The 14,213-nt window shown below is 36.3% G+C and overlaps 2 protein-coding genes across 2 annotated transcripts; one reads left to right on the top strand and one right to left on the bottom strand.

The window, feature by feature from the left end:
- Positions 1-3,927: 3,927 nt before the first annotated feature.
- Positions 3,928-6,232, top strand: LOC108845078 (uncharacterized). The gene is given in 18 exon segments (XM_057000545.1): positions 3,928-4,008; positions 4,010-4,060; positions 4,476-4,511; positions 4,514-4,571; positions 4,574-4,668; positions 4,671-4,751; positions 4,854-4,883; positions 4,886-5,156; positions 5,159-5,179; positions 5,182-5,216; positions 5,218-5,368; positions 5,371-5,439; positions 5,442-5,492; positions 5,696-5,790; positions 5,792-5,958; positions 5,960-6,071; positions 6,073-6,162; positions 6,164-6,232. Coding segments are annotated over 18 exon segments (1,563 nt in total).
- A 232-nt stretch (positions 6,233-6,464) lies between these two features.
- On the bottom strand, positions 6,465-8,495 carry LOC108844110 (uncharacterized). The gene is given in 20 exon segments (XM_057000544.1): positions 6,465-6,490; positions 6,493-6,614; positions 6,671-6,734; positions 6,819-6,842; positions 6,845-6,882; positions 6,971-7,056; positions 7,059-7,106; positions 7,195-7,245; positions 7,313-7,346; positions 7,425-7,446; positions 7,449-7,548; positions 7,689-7,799; positions 7,801-7,865; positions 7,868-7,903; positions 7,906-7,928; positions 7,997-8,071; positions 8,148-8,189; positions 8,191-8,240; positions 8,242-8,315; positions 8,393-8,495. Coding segments are annotated over 20 exon segments (1,194 nt in total).
- Between the last annotated feature and the right edge of the window lie 5,718 nt (positions 8,496-14,213).

Raw genomic sequence — 14,213 nt, 5'->3', positions numbered from 1 at the left:
ATATATTTCAAAAATGATGACCCTATATCTAAAAAGAATATGTCGACATAAGTTTCATACAAATAAAATTAACAAAGATACTTAAACTAACTAAAATATTATTCTATACACAAAAGCTCAAGATTAAGTTAGAACGTACATATATTTTTATTTTTATAACAATGTAATAACTTGATAGGTATTTTTAAAAGATAGTTGCTAAACAGCAATAATATTAATAACAAATTAATAAACTGTGCATATCTATTAAGTATATCTGATATATTTTAATTATAGTTCGACTTTCATATATAGTTTCTGTTTATAATTTAACAAATAATATAGCAAAAAAGTAATATTTTTCATAGAAGTTTTAGTGTATTTAACTCTTACAACATTTTAAAACATAGTTTTTTTAACTTTTTATTAAATTTGTTTTTTGAATAAGAGATATAATTCAGTTTTACTTAAAATTAGTATTTACATTAGCCTTTCTTATTCTAACTGTAATAGAATATATTATAGTCGAAAAAATATATTATAAACTAAAATATAAGCAAAGTAATAAAAGCATGATATAAATAAATCTAACAAATCGAAATCTATAATCCGCGCTTATATTGACAACATATACAAAATTTTAAAAACACTGTACTTTTAATTAGTAAAACTTACTATTAGGTTTTCATGTTTCAAGGCTAACTAAATATATATTTTTTTAATTAAATTTTCACCTATAAATTATCATAATTTTATAAGCAATACAAAATAAAATATTGCTGGGTCCAAGAAATAAAAAAATGTAAAAGATGATTTATTCATGTTTTTCGTGTTAAATCTAAGCGACTATAATTTTTAAAATGTTTATTGAATTTCTTATTTAAGCGAAAGTGGGAAACTAAAAATAAATAGATAATCACATTTTGAATTTTATATTAATAGTGAAAAAGTATATGATTTATAAAAAAAAAATCAAAGCTATCGTTAAAAAGTAGTGAAAGCTAATGTGACTTATTATTAAAAATGTATAGATATGAAAAAAAAAAATATTATATATATATATATATATATATATTATTTGTCAACAGTTTACAAAAATACAATATCAAAATATGTTATTAATCCCGTTATTTTTGACAATCCAGTAAATCAAACTAGAAGCGCATGGATCAAGTTATTTTGACAATCCAGTAATTGAGGATCTAAAGATACGCCACAGAATCTCGACTGAGTCGATAGATTGTCATCGCAACAGAAACAAACAGAATTTATGGAATTGAGAAGCTCTTGGGTTCTGTTCAGACAAAACAGCTGCCAAGGGGATTCAGTGCAAGGAGAAAACTTGATGTTAACGAAGATGGAGTTCTTCGGTGTGGAGGAGAAGATAAAAGGGGAGGGGTTGTTTGATTTTTAGTTAAAGTTGGGATATGTGGAGATTATTAATGGGCCTCATTTTTAAATTTGTTACGCAGTAATTCACTCTAAAAACCCAACTTCCAGATACTTACACGAAGACAAGTTGATTACTTTTGTATGTGAAATAAGAAAATAAGACGTTTCATACAAAGTGTGAAACTTCTAAAAGTTTGTATAAATAGAAGATGTCACAAGCTTAATGGATCATCCGATGAATCAGAAACACAAGAAACAAAGAGATAGTTAAAGAGAGATCCGGCATAAGAAACTAAAGAACAAAAAAATCGTTCAAGTCATGTCGATAATTTTTTTAAAAAAAAAACATAATAAAGAATAAGAAGATCAATAAGACAGGTGCCCAACCAACAAATGTAATGGAATTTCAACATAAATCTTTTTACCGTTTTTTTACCATAGTTCTACTGATAACACATTTAATTTTTAAAATATTTAGCGAGGGACATTAAGGCACACTAAATATGAGGGATAACAAAACTATTTTCATAATAACGATCTGATAAAAGGTTTATAATATCTACACACAAGTAAAGTATATCCCGTCCGTAGGGCGGGCCACACTAGTATATATATATATAAACCTATTAAAATGAAATCATTTTAATCTAAACAGATCTGATGTTTTAAGTCGTACTAGATCATGACCCGCGCGCCTGCGCGGGTTTATCTTTTGATTCACATTTTTTTATATACAGTATAACCTCTTTAAATTAATAATCTATAAATTAATATCTCTATATAATTAATATAATTTCATAGTCCCAAATTAAGTTTTTGTTCAATTAATATTTTCGATAAATTAATAATCTCTATAAATTAATAAAAAATTATAGTTTTGGTGTAGTCCCAACATTATTAATTTATAGAGGTTTCACTGTACATGTTGTATATTATTTTAAGATTTATTATATAAAAAGTTATTAATGATCCGGAACCAAAAAAAATCGACCCGGACAAAAAATTCAAAATACCTACTTAATCCAAATGTTAAGAACCCGAAACTCATACCTGAAATGAACAGATTTATACCCGACCCAGTGAGCTAAATTTCAAACATTAATATCTTTTGTTATATTTTTAATTCTTTTTTTTTGGGTTGGTGAGATTTACTATTTATTCGGAAGATTTTTGGCTAACTTAATGGTATATATTCGTAGGTTTTTTTTTTTTTCTGAACAGGAAAAAAAAGATTTGAGTCTTGATTAAATTTATTCTTATATATACAAATTGCTACTATAAAATTTTTATAAAACTATTTGTACAGTAATAATCATTTTTTTGTTATAAATTAGTATATCATATAGTTTTCAGGTTCAAGTATAGAGTTAGTCGTCTTCATTAGTATTGCTAATATTGATAGATGCAAGTTTAATGAATACATATAGTATATTGTTTATTATTAGTAATCTGTCGTATAGTATTATATGTTAGTAGATGTATTATTAATAATTTTCTTATAGTATAATATGCTAGTGGATGTACCTAGATTATAGTAAAATATATGCAATATAAGGAAACATGCGTAGTGGATATAATAATAAGGTAATAAGTGAAAAACTATGGTAATGGTTGATATTAATTATTTATAAAAATGTATGTCTAATAATAAGTAGATTAATATAGCATTAATTACATAAGGTCCACTTTAAATCCACCTAGGAAGAAGTTAAATGTTTCTTGTTTTAAGATAGAAGATTTGAATATAGAAGATGAAAAAAGCAAGCAAATGAAAACTGGAGTGAGAACACAGAAGTTTCCATAGCGTCCTGACCTTTAATCTTTTTATTCCTTACCTCTTCGATCCGTATATCTTTGACAAGTACTACACATAAATATATAAATAAAAAATCAAATGGCGAATTGACCAAGTCTCTGCTGAAACTTATATAGTTTTTTAGTGGCTTGTCAAAGTCAGCGAAGTTGCAGAACAGTGGAGCCAATCACATCATATTAGAGGTTAGTTCCAATATCTATATACTCTCAAGGTTCATTCTCATTATTCCTCTCTCTACATATAAGAAGATATAATCATTCATTTCTTCTTCAACTGGCATATTTCTCCTCAAAACTACTTGCAGGTATCTCTATCCATCTCTCTATTTACCCCATTTTGTATACTTTTATACATTTGCATGTAATACTTTTTGTTTGAAAATTAATTTGAGGATATGATCTTTCCACCAAAAGCATTTTAAACTTGTATGGTGGGAAACATGGATCATTTATGGCTGGCTCGATTTTGCAAGTGATCAACATCATAGTCGATCTGATTAGTATTGTCTAATGTTGTGTGATCATTTATTAACCAACTCATGAAAATGGATGGTCAATCTGACTCTAGAATCATATTTTTCTGCAAAAATTTTTCTCAATATCAAAAGCGTTGACTCCTTGTGTATGTAATTTGGTGGGTCTCTAATGTTTCAATGGATCTGACCACTGTTTTGGTTTATTTATGTCAGGTTTTGTCTTAATCAAAGAAATTGATCTTATTGAGTTGTTCAAGTCTGTATGATGGAACTGGTATCTGGAAAAGTGGTTCTAGGTTGCCCCAATGCAGGCAATCCATTCCATGAGTGTACTGCAATCTGTCTTGTTCGAGATATTAAACTCCGGAAATGTCCACAAGAAGGAAAGAAACTCTTTGGTATTTATCTTTTACCAACCGCTTGTGTTACACAAAGATCGCAGTGTGTTACACACGAGTTCGGAATAAGAAATAAGATAGACTCTTTATGCTTATTCAAAAGTAACGAATTTTGTTTAACTTGTCTGGAATACTTTATCTTTATTGAGATACTGTGATAATGTTTACAACAAATTATTGATCTTTATATAGAGATCGAATCAATACATAGAAGAGACACACCTCTTCATGAAGAGTTACAAACTCTTTGTGTAATAACCGACTAATAACTAACTTATGTAAATGTATTAAGGAGAGATTAGATTATATAGTTTAACATGGTACATATGAAATTTTTTATTATTACTATTTATTACTTGGTCAGAAAGCTATAATCAAATAATTATATCTCATGAAACGTGCTAACTTTTGTCAGGGTTTTGGTAAGAGAACTCCAAAGCAGAGACACTCCATCGTCAGCGCAGTCCCGCTCGTGGAAGCAGATCGCCTCTTGCCAGCTTATTTGCCAAGAGGTTGAATCAGACACTTCACCTTCCACTGATCACACCAATGGTAACTTCTTCAGCCGCTTGTCCCCACTCCACGGACGCCAGTCCCAGCTCAAGAACGAGAGCGTACAAACAATATGGACTCGCTCCCTATGTCTCCTTCCCTGGCAGGATACTCCGGGGGAGATCATTTTGCAAGGAGGGTAAGTGCCATTTTGGTTAATGCAAAATACTCTCTCTTTTCTCTTTTTGTTCCCGCCCAGAGTCTCACTCATATTTTATTATATGTTGGGTATTCCTTCCAGGCTGATCAGCGTGGAGGTGAGGATAATGATATGTACTCTCCAGGCCCTTTGGAACTCAGCCTAAGACGCCTGAACACCCTCTCAGGACACCTCGGCACAAGCCCCACACACCCAAACACGCCTCTAACACTAGGTCGTGGGCTCAACAAAAGGACCCTATCTCACTTGAAACTAGGCTGAGGACTCCTGAACGCGTATCAAACACCTCTCATACTAGGCCGATGACACCCATACATGACTCCACCGCAACCGCAAGGAGCCCCCAAACGCCAGAAAATAGGACGAGGACTGCACAAGATAAAGGAGATCACCTGAATTCATGTCCAGATCCCAGGGCCAAGGTCCAAGACTCCAGAGCCTCAGCCCTACCTACTTTGAACCATTTTCAAGGACTCCGAAACAGCGGTGCAAGACGCCTGAACCAGCCCTAGAATTTCCCAAACTCACCCATATCCCACAGATCCTTGACAGTACTGCTCTTCAAACTCCTCGGGTAGCTGAAACTAGGCCTAGGACGTGGGAACAAGGCCGAGAATACATGAAAGTAGGGAAAAGACTGCAGTCCAAAAAGGAAGGTCACCTGAGCACAAGAAAAGATCTCCCAAACGTATTTGGAGATGGGTCAAATATCATCACAGGGTTTACATTGAGAAGGACGATGAAATCGGTTCTACAGTAGACCCATTACGGTACTGCTCTCTACATCTACCATCATCCCTCATCTCATCATCCCTTTCGTGTTAATTTCTAAACTCACCACAAAAAATGTCTTGTCGTCTTGTTGCAGCCGTCCATCACAATCCCCAAGCAAACAAGAGGATACAGATGAATCGCAAGCTCAGAGATCTCCCGCATGAAAGGAATAATAGTTAAAAAGAATGAAAAAAGAGAAGTGCAGTCCGTTCAATATGAGTCTATCGTTTCCGTGGGAGATTACACAAGTCAGAGGGAGCGTTTCGGCCACTTTGAGCAAATCTAGACGAGAACGGCGACATTGCATTCCGCGTTCCAAACTACATTCGCTTAACACAAGATCCTACATACTGACGAATGCTTGCCTCCGTGGTTTCGAACTCCAGACGACGCCCTTAGAGCATCTCAGGAGTCCACGTGGTGGAAATGCTAGCGATTGTTAGAGACGTTGAGTCCGTTGAATATCAAGGCAGGTTGGCTCAAGTTGTTTTAGAGGAAATCGTTGAGGCGGTAAAGCACTACGACGCAGCACAAGATGAGGATAATGGAGAAAGAGGTGTGCCAAGGGGGATGTGTTGCTTGCAGACAAGAAATGGAGAAACAGGGGGAAGAGCTGAGGAGAAGGAGAACAAGAGTTGAAAGAGTGGAGAGATAGACCAACCGAGATGGCTTATATACACAAGTAACTAACATTTGTTTTTAGGCAGAGCGCGTGTGTGTGATGTGATTCTCTCTACGTATACTGTTTAATCTCTTCTCAACAGTTAAATGAACACAGACTACATACCATCTCAAATCCAATAAACAAAAAGACATTTCTTGTATGAATGGAAACAACAATCCTTTTATCTCGACATCCAATATATTGGTTAAGTATGGTAACTTGGAAGGGCTGCTTGGTAACTACTGTTTGAGGACTCATTCTTCGTCGGAGCTGCAGAATCTAGGACCATCATTTTTCCGGTGGCAATCTCAGGAGTTTCTCTTCTTATCCGCTTCTCTCTTTTCTCTTTACTTGCGTTCTTTTGTATTAGATGCTTTTCTGAAGAGAAAAATCAAGAACATCTCCTTTTGAGATACACAACTCGGGAAGAAGATAACAAACAAATCAAGAAAGGGAGTACCTCTTCTCTACAGACTTATTCACAGCTTTCAGATTTCTTGTTAACGTTCTTTAAAGCGATTGTTCTGTAAACCCAAAGATCAGATTTTATAAGCTTTAGATTGTATTTGTATCAAAAGGAGAGAGAAAGAAAGAAGAAGAAAGCATACTAGCCATCTCGTTCAGGAAACGTATCCTTGTGAGTGTACGTTAGGCGTCACTTTATCTGCACCACTGCATACTCACAATTTTATATTTGGCATCCGAAAAGCTGATTCTGTTTCTTTTATGTTCAAAAAAATAAATAAAAGAGTTTCCAAACCTTAAAGCCTTTCGGAGACCTTCACTGATAGTACTCGGACAGGCTGATTAGCCTTTTGTTCCGCTCCTATCTACTGGTGGCTCAACTGGGTGTAAATCCCTTGTGATTTTGGATCTCTGAAAGACGTTCTCAGTTTCTGAAACAAGTTTTACAAAAAAAAAAAAAAAACTTAACTCCAAGAATCATGCAATTCCCCCCACTCAAAGCTCGGTAGCATTAAAAACATACCCGCCTTTGAGTTCACTTCTCATTGTAGCAAATTTGCCTGTTGCATTCTGTGCAAAACAAAACATGGTGAGTGAATTGCATTGGTGGCAGAAAACAAGATGTAGTGATGTGTACCAGTTATTGAATCTTGCATAATGCTCCTTGGCGTCTGAAAGTTGAAACAAGTAAAAAAAATTCAGAAAACAACTAGGAGCGTGATATGATGCATGGCCAAGGTAAAACTTACTTGTTTACAACAGAAGTACAGTTGTTCCAACTTTCCGCTTGGATGTGCAGACTCCATAATCAGCGGAAACTCCTAGTTTTACCATTTGTTTAGCTGAGTTGACACTTAATGAAAAGTCACTTCCCTGCCACAAATTTTTATTATCCGAAAGGGACCATTTTTTAAATCCAGAAAAAACGATACCCGAATGGGGTAGTATCCATACCCGAATGGGTATCCGAATGCCCAGGCCTAATCACACTCACAAGAAAATAATGCTCTTACCATTTTGTCCTTGCGAAGAGAGCAATTGAAGAGAGACGAAAACGCATCCGCCTTTTCGGTCTCATTCTTCTTGTAAGCGTCACCAAACAAGAAGAGGGAGACAGTGTTGTTTCTCGTTTAAGGAACAGACTTTCCAAATGCAATAAGGCTGGCCTATAGAGCTTGTTTTGGGTTGTCTTTCTCAGTTAGCACTCCCATTGTGGCCCAGCAGCCGAGAGTTTGTCACCCATTAGCAAGTTCCTACTCGCAACAACTCAGATTAATTTAATTCCTCCAAAAGTAAGTAAGTAAGTAATCAAAAGACTTACTTGATTGTTTGCAATCGAACGAAACGGATATCTGAGAAGAGATCACTAATCTCTGCTGGGCTAAGTAATTGATTCCTACAAAAGATACGTTTGGACAAAGAAGCAAATAGGCAAATTCGAAAGAAAAAAAGGATTTTTACTCTTTTGTAACCTTAAGCGCAAGCCAGAGAACTTTCAATTCGCATTTAGGTTTATTGGTGGTTTTAGGGAGAGGTTTGGGGTCGTAGTCAATGCAATCTTGAACAAACACTTCTGAAGTCAGACAAGTCCGCCTGACCTCTACGACGTTTGGGGGATTCTTCTTCATCCGTCAAATATACTGCAACAGAAGATCGAGATTTTTTTCAGTAAATGAGTAACTATTCTGCAATCGAATCGAATCGAATCGAATCTCACCGGGTGGAGCAGAAGGAGAACCGGGAGGAGTTTTCGGAGAACCCTCTCGTCGCCGTCGGTCGAGGGACAGAGGATCTAGATCCTCTTGGTTCTTGTTTTCCATTATCACCAGAAGCATCATTGTGTGGATTCAACATCAAGCAGACAAACTTCATCTCTCTTTTTGTTTCTGGGCGTGGGCGGGGAGTCGAGATCTTATTGCCGCCCATAACGCACCCAAACTAGTCTTGCCTATCTCCACGTGGTATTGACCGGTTTAATGTTAATACCGAGTAAACCGAACATAATTTGTCTGACGGGAACATCATGCCGTTTTTTCTTACACTCTTTGACAATAGTTTCAAGATTATCACCTTTTTCACAACAAAAGATTATCACCTTAAATCAAATTCTCTCTCTAGATAAAAAGCTCTGCCTCTCTATCTAGAAAATCCACTGTGAACAGTGACTCCAACCGGCGGAATGGGCTTCCACAGCCCGCCGGTCGGCTTTGATCATTTTATGTTTTGTTTTTTTTATTTTTTCTTTTCCATTAAATATCTGCATGTCGTTTGGTCTTCGAGTTATGGTATGGCACCTTCGTTTGGTGGATGACCGTCTTTGTCTCTGCGGCTGTGCGTTTTCTTTGGCGATGGTCCGCGGCTTTTGATTTCGGGAGTGAAGACTTCCTACAGCTTCGCGTCGCCGGTGGCTCTGTTTCTCCAAGGTTCAGTTAAGCACAGGACCTACGGCTGTTTGTTTGATCTTCGGCTTGTTGGATGAGATCTCAACGAGGTCGATTTGAAGCTCTCCGACAGGTGGGATCCGTCAGCAAAAACATTAGTGCGTGAGTTGGTGTTTTCCGATGAGATCTCGATTTGGTCGATGGAAGATCTCCGTGGAAGGATGTTATGGTGTTGAAGGGAGTAGAGGTGTGAATCCGCTTCTGGTGACTTGCGTGTGAAACGTCGGCGTGTTCTTTTTCCGGCGGTGGTTCTCGAAGCGGCGGAGACGTGTGAAGGGTAAGGAGACGCGTCTTCTCCTCGTCGGTGAGGGACTAAACACGAAATCTTGGCTTTGCCCTCGACACGTGGAAACGCCAAACGTCTAGTGGGTTTGGGCTTCTGGGTGGGTGTTATGTGACATTTTCGTTTGGTCTGTTTCGTTTGGACTTTTAGGCTTTTGTCTCAAATGTTTGTTCTGATGTATGCTCTTCTTTTGGGCTTTATGTATTTTCTGTTGGGCTTTAGACCCTTAATAATAATAAATCTTAGATGGCAAAAAAAAAAAGATTATCACCTTACTTTCCACCTTTTCAATTTATTAAAAAATGTTAAACCTAAAATAATTCACATTCATTAGTTTTCATTTTTTCACTATGATCTTTGTATATATTTAATTGTCAATTTTGTATCCGATAAGTAGTCTTATAAAAAAATATTTGGCACAAAAAAATCTTGACCCCTCTTGTTTGAGTGATTGTCTCATTTTCATCATCAACCTTAAATCTTTATTAAGCAAGATTTGTAGCTATAATTCCTGATTTCTCCTTAATCTCTGTCGGTTGTGTTGGAGTTCTATCAGTTTATTTTCGGCCTGTGATGAAATTTTCGATTAGATTTTTCAATACTTACTGTTCACAAAGGGGATTTGTTCCATTTGGTCACGATTCTGCTTCACGGAAGAGGAGTGGGTGACCTTAGAAGAATGGCATCAGATTTGGATAAGGCTCTATTTGATCTATATCTAGAGGAGAAAAAAAAGCCGTATACAATTCTGAATAGGCCGGAGTTATTTCTCAAATAGAAGAAATGTATTGAGTATTGTGGGAAGACTACTGATCTACAATTTCAAAAGATGTCTCATTTGATTTTGGATATGTTTAGGAAATGACAACTATATGATCTGGTAAAATGTATTGTTTTATCAAAAGACATATTTCAGTTATATATTTAAACACGAGCATGATCTGGTTGACAACTGTCGAGAGGTGTTCATACATTCAACCAGTTCTCTTTAGCCATTAAGAGACTGGGTAGGAAGACCTCCTCCAAACTACCTTAAGTATTGAAGTCTGGGTGCAAATGGGCAATATACCAGTTGACGATTACACGACTTTGGTTTTAACTGCCTGGGAGAATTTGCTAGACAAGTAATTAAGTGCCATTTGACCTGAAAAGCCCAAATCAAGGATTATGTTAGAGTCAAGGTGAAGTTTGATATATCCAAGATTCTGAGAAGAGTTCAAGATGTTCCAGGTGGAAAGTGGTGAAAATTCTCAACGATTGTGAACACATTCAAAAGTAGTGCAGTTAAGCTTGAAAAAGACATAGAATGAAGGGAAAAGAGCAAGGATTGTGCGTCATTAAAAAAGATGACCCACTTTTTGGTGTAGTAAAGGGAGGATCATATCGGCATTAACACTTTAGCTTGTCGGCCAAAGATATTAGAGAAAGTGCTTGATGGAACGAGGCAATATATATTAGGTTGATGGTGTGGAGAAATTACAAGGCAAGGAAGAATTAAAGTTTATCTTCTGGAACTAGAGATCCATTGGTTAGAAGACTATGCTAAGATTAGAATCAATGCCAATTATTACCAAGGCTTTGGAAAAGAGGAAGGAGTTGTCTTTGACTTTCAATCACTGGAAAAGAAAAGTGTAAAGGAAAGGCATGGGAAACACTAAGATGATGCCGAGCGCTATCAATGTTGGAAACAGCAATGTCAATGAATCCAAGAGAGTTGGGATTTCAGTCGGCAATAAATGCCTCCTCTGAATTGGTGGCTAGTGGTTTTATCGTGGAAGTTCAATAGGTTATAGGATTGGTATCTCTGATACTGGTTCTTTTGGGACTAAAATGAGAAAGAATAAGCCTAGAAAGAGACCATGAACATTTATAAGAAAATGCAGAAGTAAAGCGCTAAGAAAGATTCTGAAAAAGAAGACAAGAATAAAGAGAGGTGAGTGGTGGAGCTGAGAAGAGGAACAAGGGAAGGATGTAGAGACATCTCAATACTCAACTAAGCCTAAGAAGCCAATGGTGGTCCCATATGAGTGGCTTCTCAATCCAAAAACGGCGATGATAAATTGGAATTGCCAAGGAGTAGGCTAGGCAGACGATTTTGGTGATTCCAAGACATATTATTTTTGATGAAAACTAAGAACGGTGGAGATGTAATGGTTGATCTTAAGGCTTGGTTGATCATCACTATAATTATATTGGGTACATCGGTGGTCTAGTCTTTTTTGGAAAAATTCGGTGAAGATGGATGTAAAGTTTTTCGATAAAATCTCATTGACTTCAATGTACAGTTGGAGACTTCGATTTATTGTTTTCATGTGTAATTCAGTAGAAAAAGAAAGAAAAAAAATGTGGGAAAGATTATCAAGAATTCATAATCAAAGAAAAATCCCTGGTGCATAATGAGGGATTATAATGTAATTAGGCATAATGGAGAAAATCTGGGTGGACCGAGAAGAAGTAAAGCATTTTTCAGCATTTCAGTGAGATGATTCAAGCTGGAGACTTAGTGGAATTTCAATTTTATGGAGATGATCTCACTTGGGGTGGAATGAAAGGGAAATTATGGGTTCAGTGTAAAATTGACAAATGTTTTGGGAATAAGAGTTGGTTTGGCTCTTCCCTGCATCAAATCAAACTTTTCTAGAGAAGCGAAGATCAGATTACAAAGCTTTTTTGGTGAAACATATATCAGGATCAGATTCTATAGAAGCAGCTTCAGATTTACAGCAGGTTTCTATATTATCCACATGTTAAGGATTGATGTTAAGAAAACAGGGCTGACATCTCACCCATTCTTTAATCTGTCAGTGTCTGATAAGTTGAAGAAGGTCAAGAAGGGGGTAACGTAAATGGAAGAAATCTCAGAATCTTAATGCTAGAGATTAGATCATTCAGGTTCAAGAGGCTTGGGAGAAAGAGCAATCAACCTTTGATCCATCTACTATTAGACTGTCCTATCTTAGGAAGAAATGATGAGGCATAGCAAAGAAGAAGAATCCTACTAGAGAGAGAGAAGTGTAGAGATAAATGGACAAACATGAACACAAAAATTATATCATGCTTCTGTCAAAACTAAAAGAGTTAGGAATAGAATCCTGGAACTTATTGATGATAGATAGCATGGTCATTTTTCTTAAGCATCTACGAGAGAAATGGCTTTTCAGTATTTTAGCAAGCTTTTCATCTCATCAATCCCAGATGATCTCAGTCGTTCTTTCATGGTTTTTGAGGCATCTGTGTGGAGATGATGTGTATAAATGACCAAAGATGATGTGCAAAATGTTGTGTTGTGATTAACCCTGCTAGCTCACCGGGTCTGACAAGCATGAATTGGTTATTTTTACAAATATTGTAATTCTGATGGGATTGTGTGACTAAGGAAGTGCAAAATTTCATTGACAATGGGTGTCCATCATGAGTGGAATTACTCATATTTGTTTGATCCAAAAGTCATTGATCTCTAAAAGATGGCAGACCTGAAGCCCATCAGCTTATGCTCCATTATGTACAAGATTATTTCTAAAATCATGGTCTGGAGATTGAAGTCCTTACTGCCTTAAATTGCTATCAACTACCCAAATCAGCTTTTGTGGAAGAACCACGGCCCATATCTAACAATATTTTGATTGCCCATGAGATGATCCCACCCCTCGGATGAATGAGAAAATTTCCAAGTAGCTCATGGCCATTAAATCAGACATGTAAAAGCTTATAACAGGGTGGAGTGAGATTACTTGAGGAGTCTAATGAAGGCTATGTGATTTCAGAAGGAAAGGATTTATAAGAGTCATGTATTGAGTTTTCATCAGTGATTTGTTCAGTCCTCATATATGACTAACCTTTAAGAAAATCGAGCCTAAAAGAGGATTGAGAGACAAGGTGATCCACCCTTTCCTCTTGTCTTACTACCACGGCTCCTCTCTTCTTGAGAATCCATACATCTGTTATCAGTATATGGATAGCTATCACTCGAGCGCAAGTTTATGCACTGATGGCTAAATATGAAGACATGTTGGTTGGGATTCAGTTCGATGAGAGGGGATCCATGATTCATCATATGTTCTTTGCAGATGATAGTCTATTCTATATCTGCAAGGCTAACGAAGATCAAGTAGTAGTTTTGGATGGAAACCTTGGATAGGTATGGTGCAGTTACTGGTTAGAGATTGAACTTAGAAAAAATAGCCATTAATTTTCGCGCAAAAGTAATCTCAGGCATACAACAAGCTCTGAAGTGAATCACTGGATTCTTAAAGATGAAGGAAATAGTAATTATCTTTGGGCCACCTGAATTGTTCAGTGGATCGAAAACATAGTTGATTCTCAATGAAAGAATGTCTTGGTTTTCTCAACAACTTTGTCGCAGGGGGATAGAGGGTATTGATAAGGCAGTTGCAATGGCAATGCATGTGTATGATATGTCATATGTTATTAACTGATAAAAAGGCATGTGAAAAATGACTTAAGTAATGGCTGATTTCTGGTGGATTCGCGCTGGAACACAAAAGTAAGATACATTGGTTGAGTTGAGAGAATATGTATTTATCAAAAGAGCAAGGAAGGTTAGCCTTCAAAGACATCCAAAACCTTTAACCAAGCTCTTTTTTCAGCGCAAATTACAACATGCTAATTGCTGTGATCTATGAATGTTTCCCTCAAAAAAAACAAATTCTTCTTGCCAAACAAGCCTGGAGAATTATTAATGACTAATCGTCCCTTTTTGCAAGAGTTTATAAAGCATATACTTTTCCTGATATGGAAAGGAAGCTAGTATGGGTCCTAGGCATCTTACGGGTGGAGGAATATTTATTAGAGGA

This window comes from Raphanus sativus, unplaced genomic scaffold, assembly GCF_000801105.2.
Source record: "Raphanus sativus cultivar WK10039 unplaced genomic scaffold, ASM80110v3 Scaffold2716, whole genome shotgun sequence".
Taxonomy (NCBI): Eukaryota; Viridiplantae; Streptophyta; class Magnoliopsida; order Brassicales; family Brassicaceae; genus Raphanus; species Raphanus sativus.
This window is presented reverse-complemented; position numbering and strand designations above follow the sequence as displayed.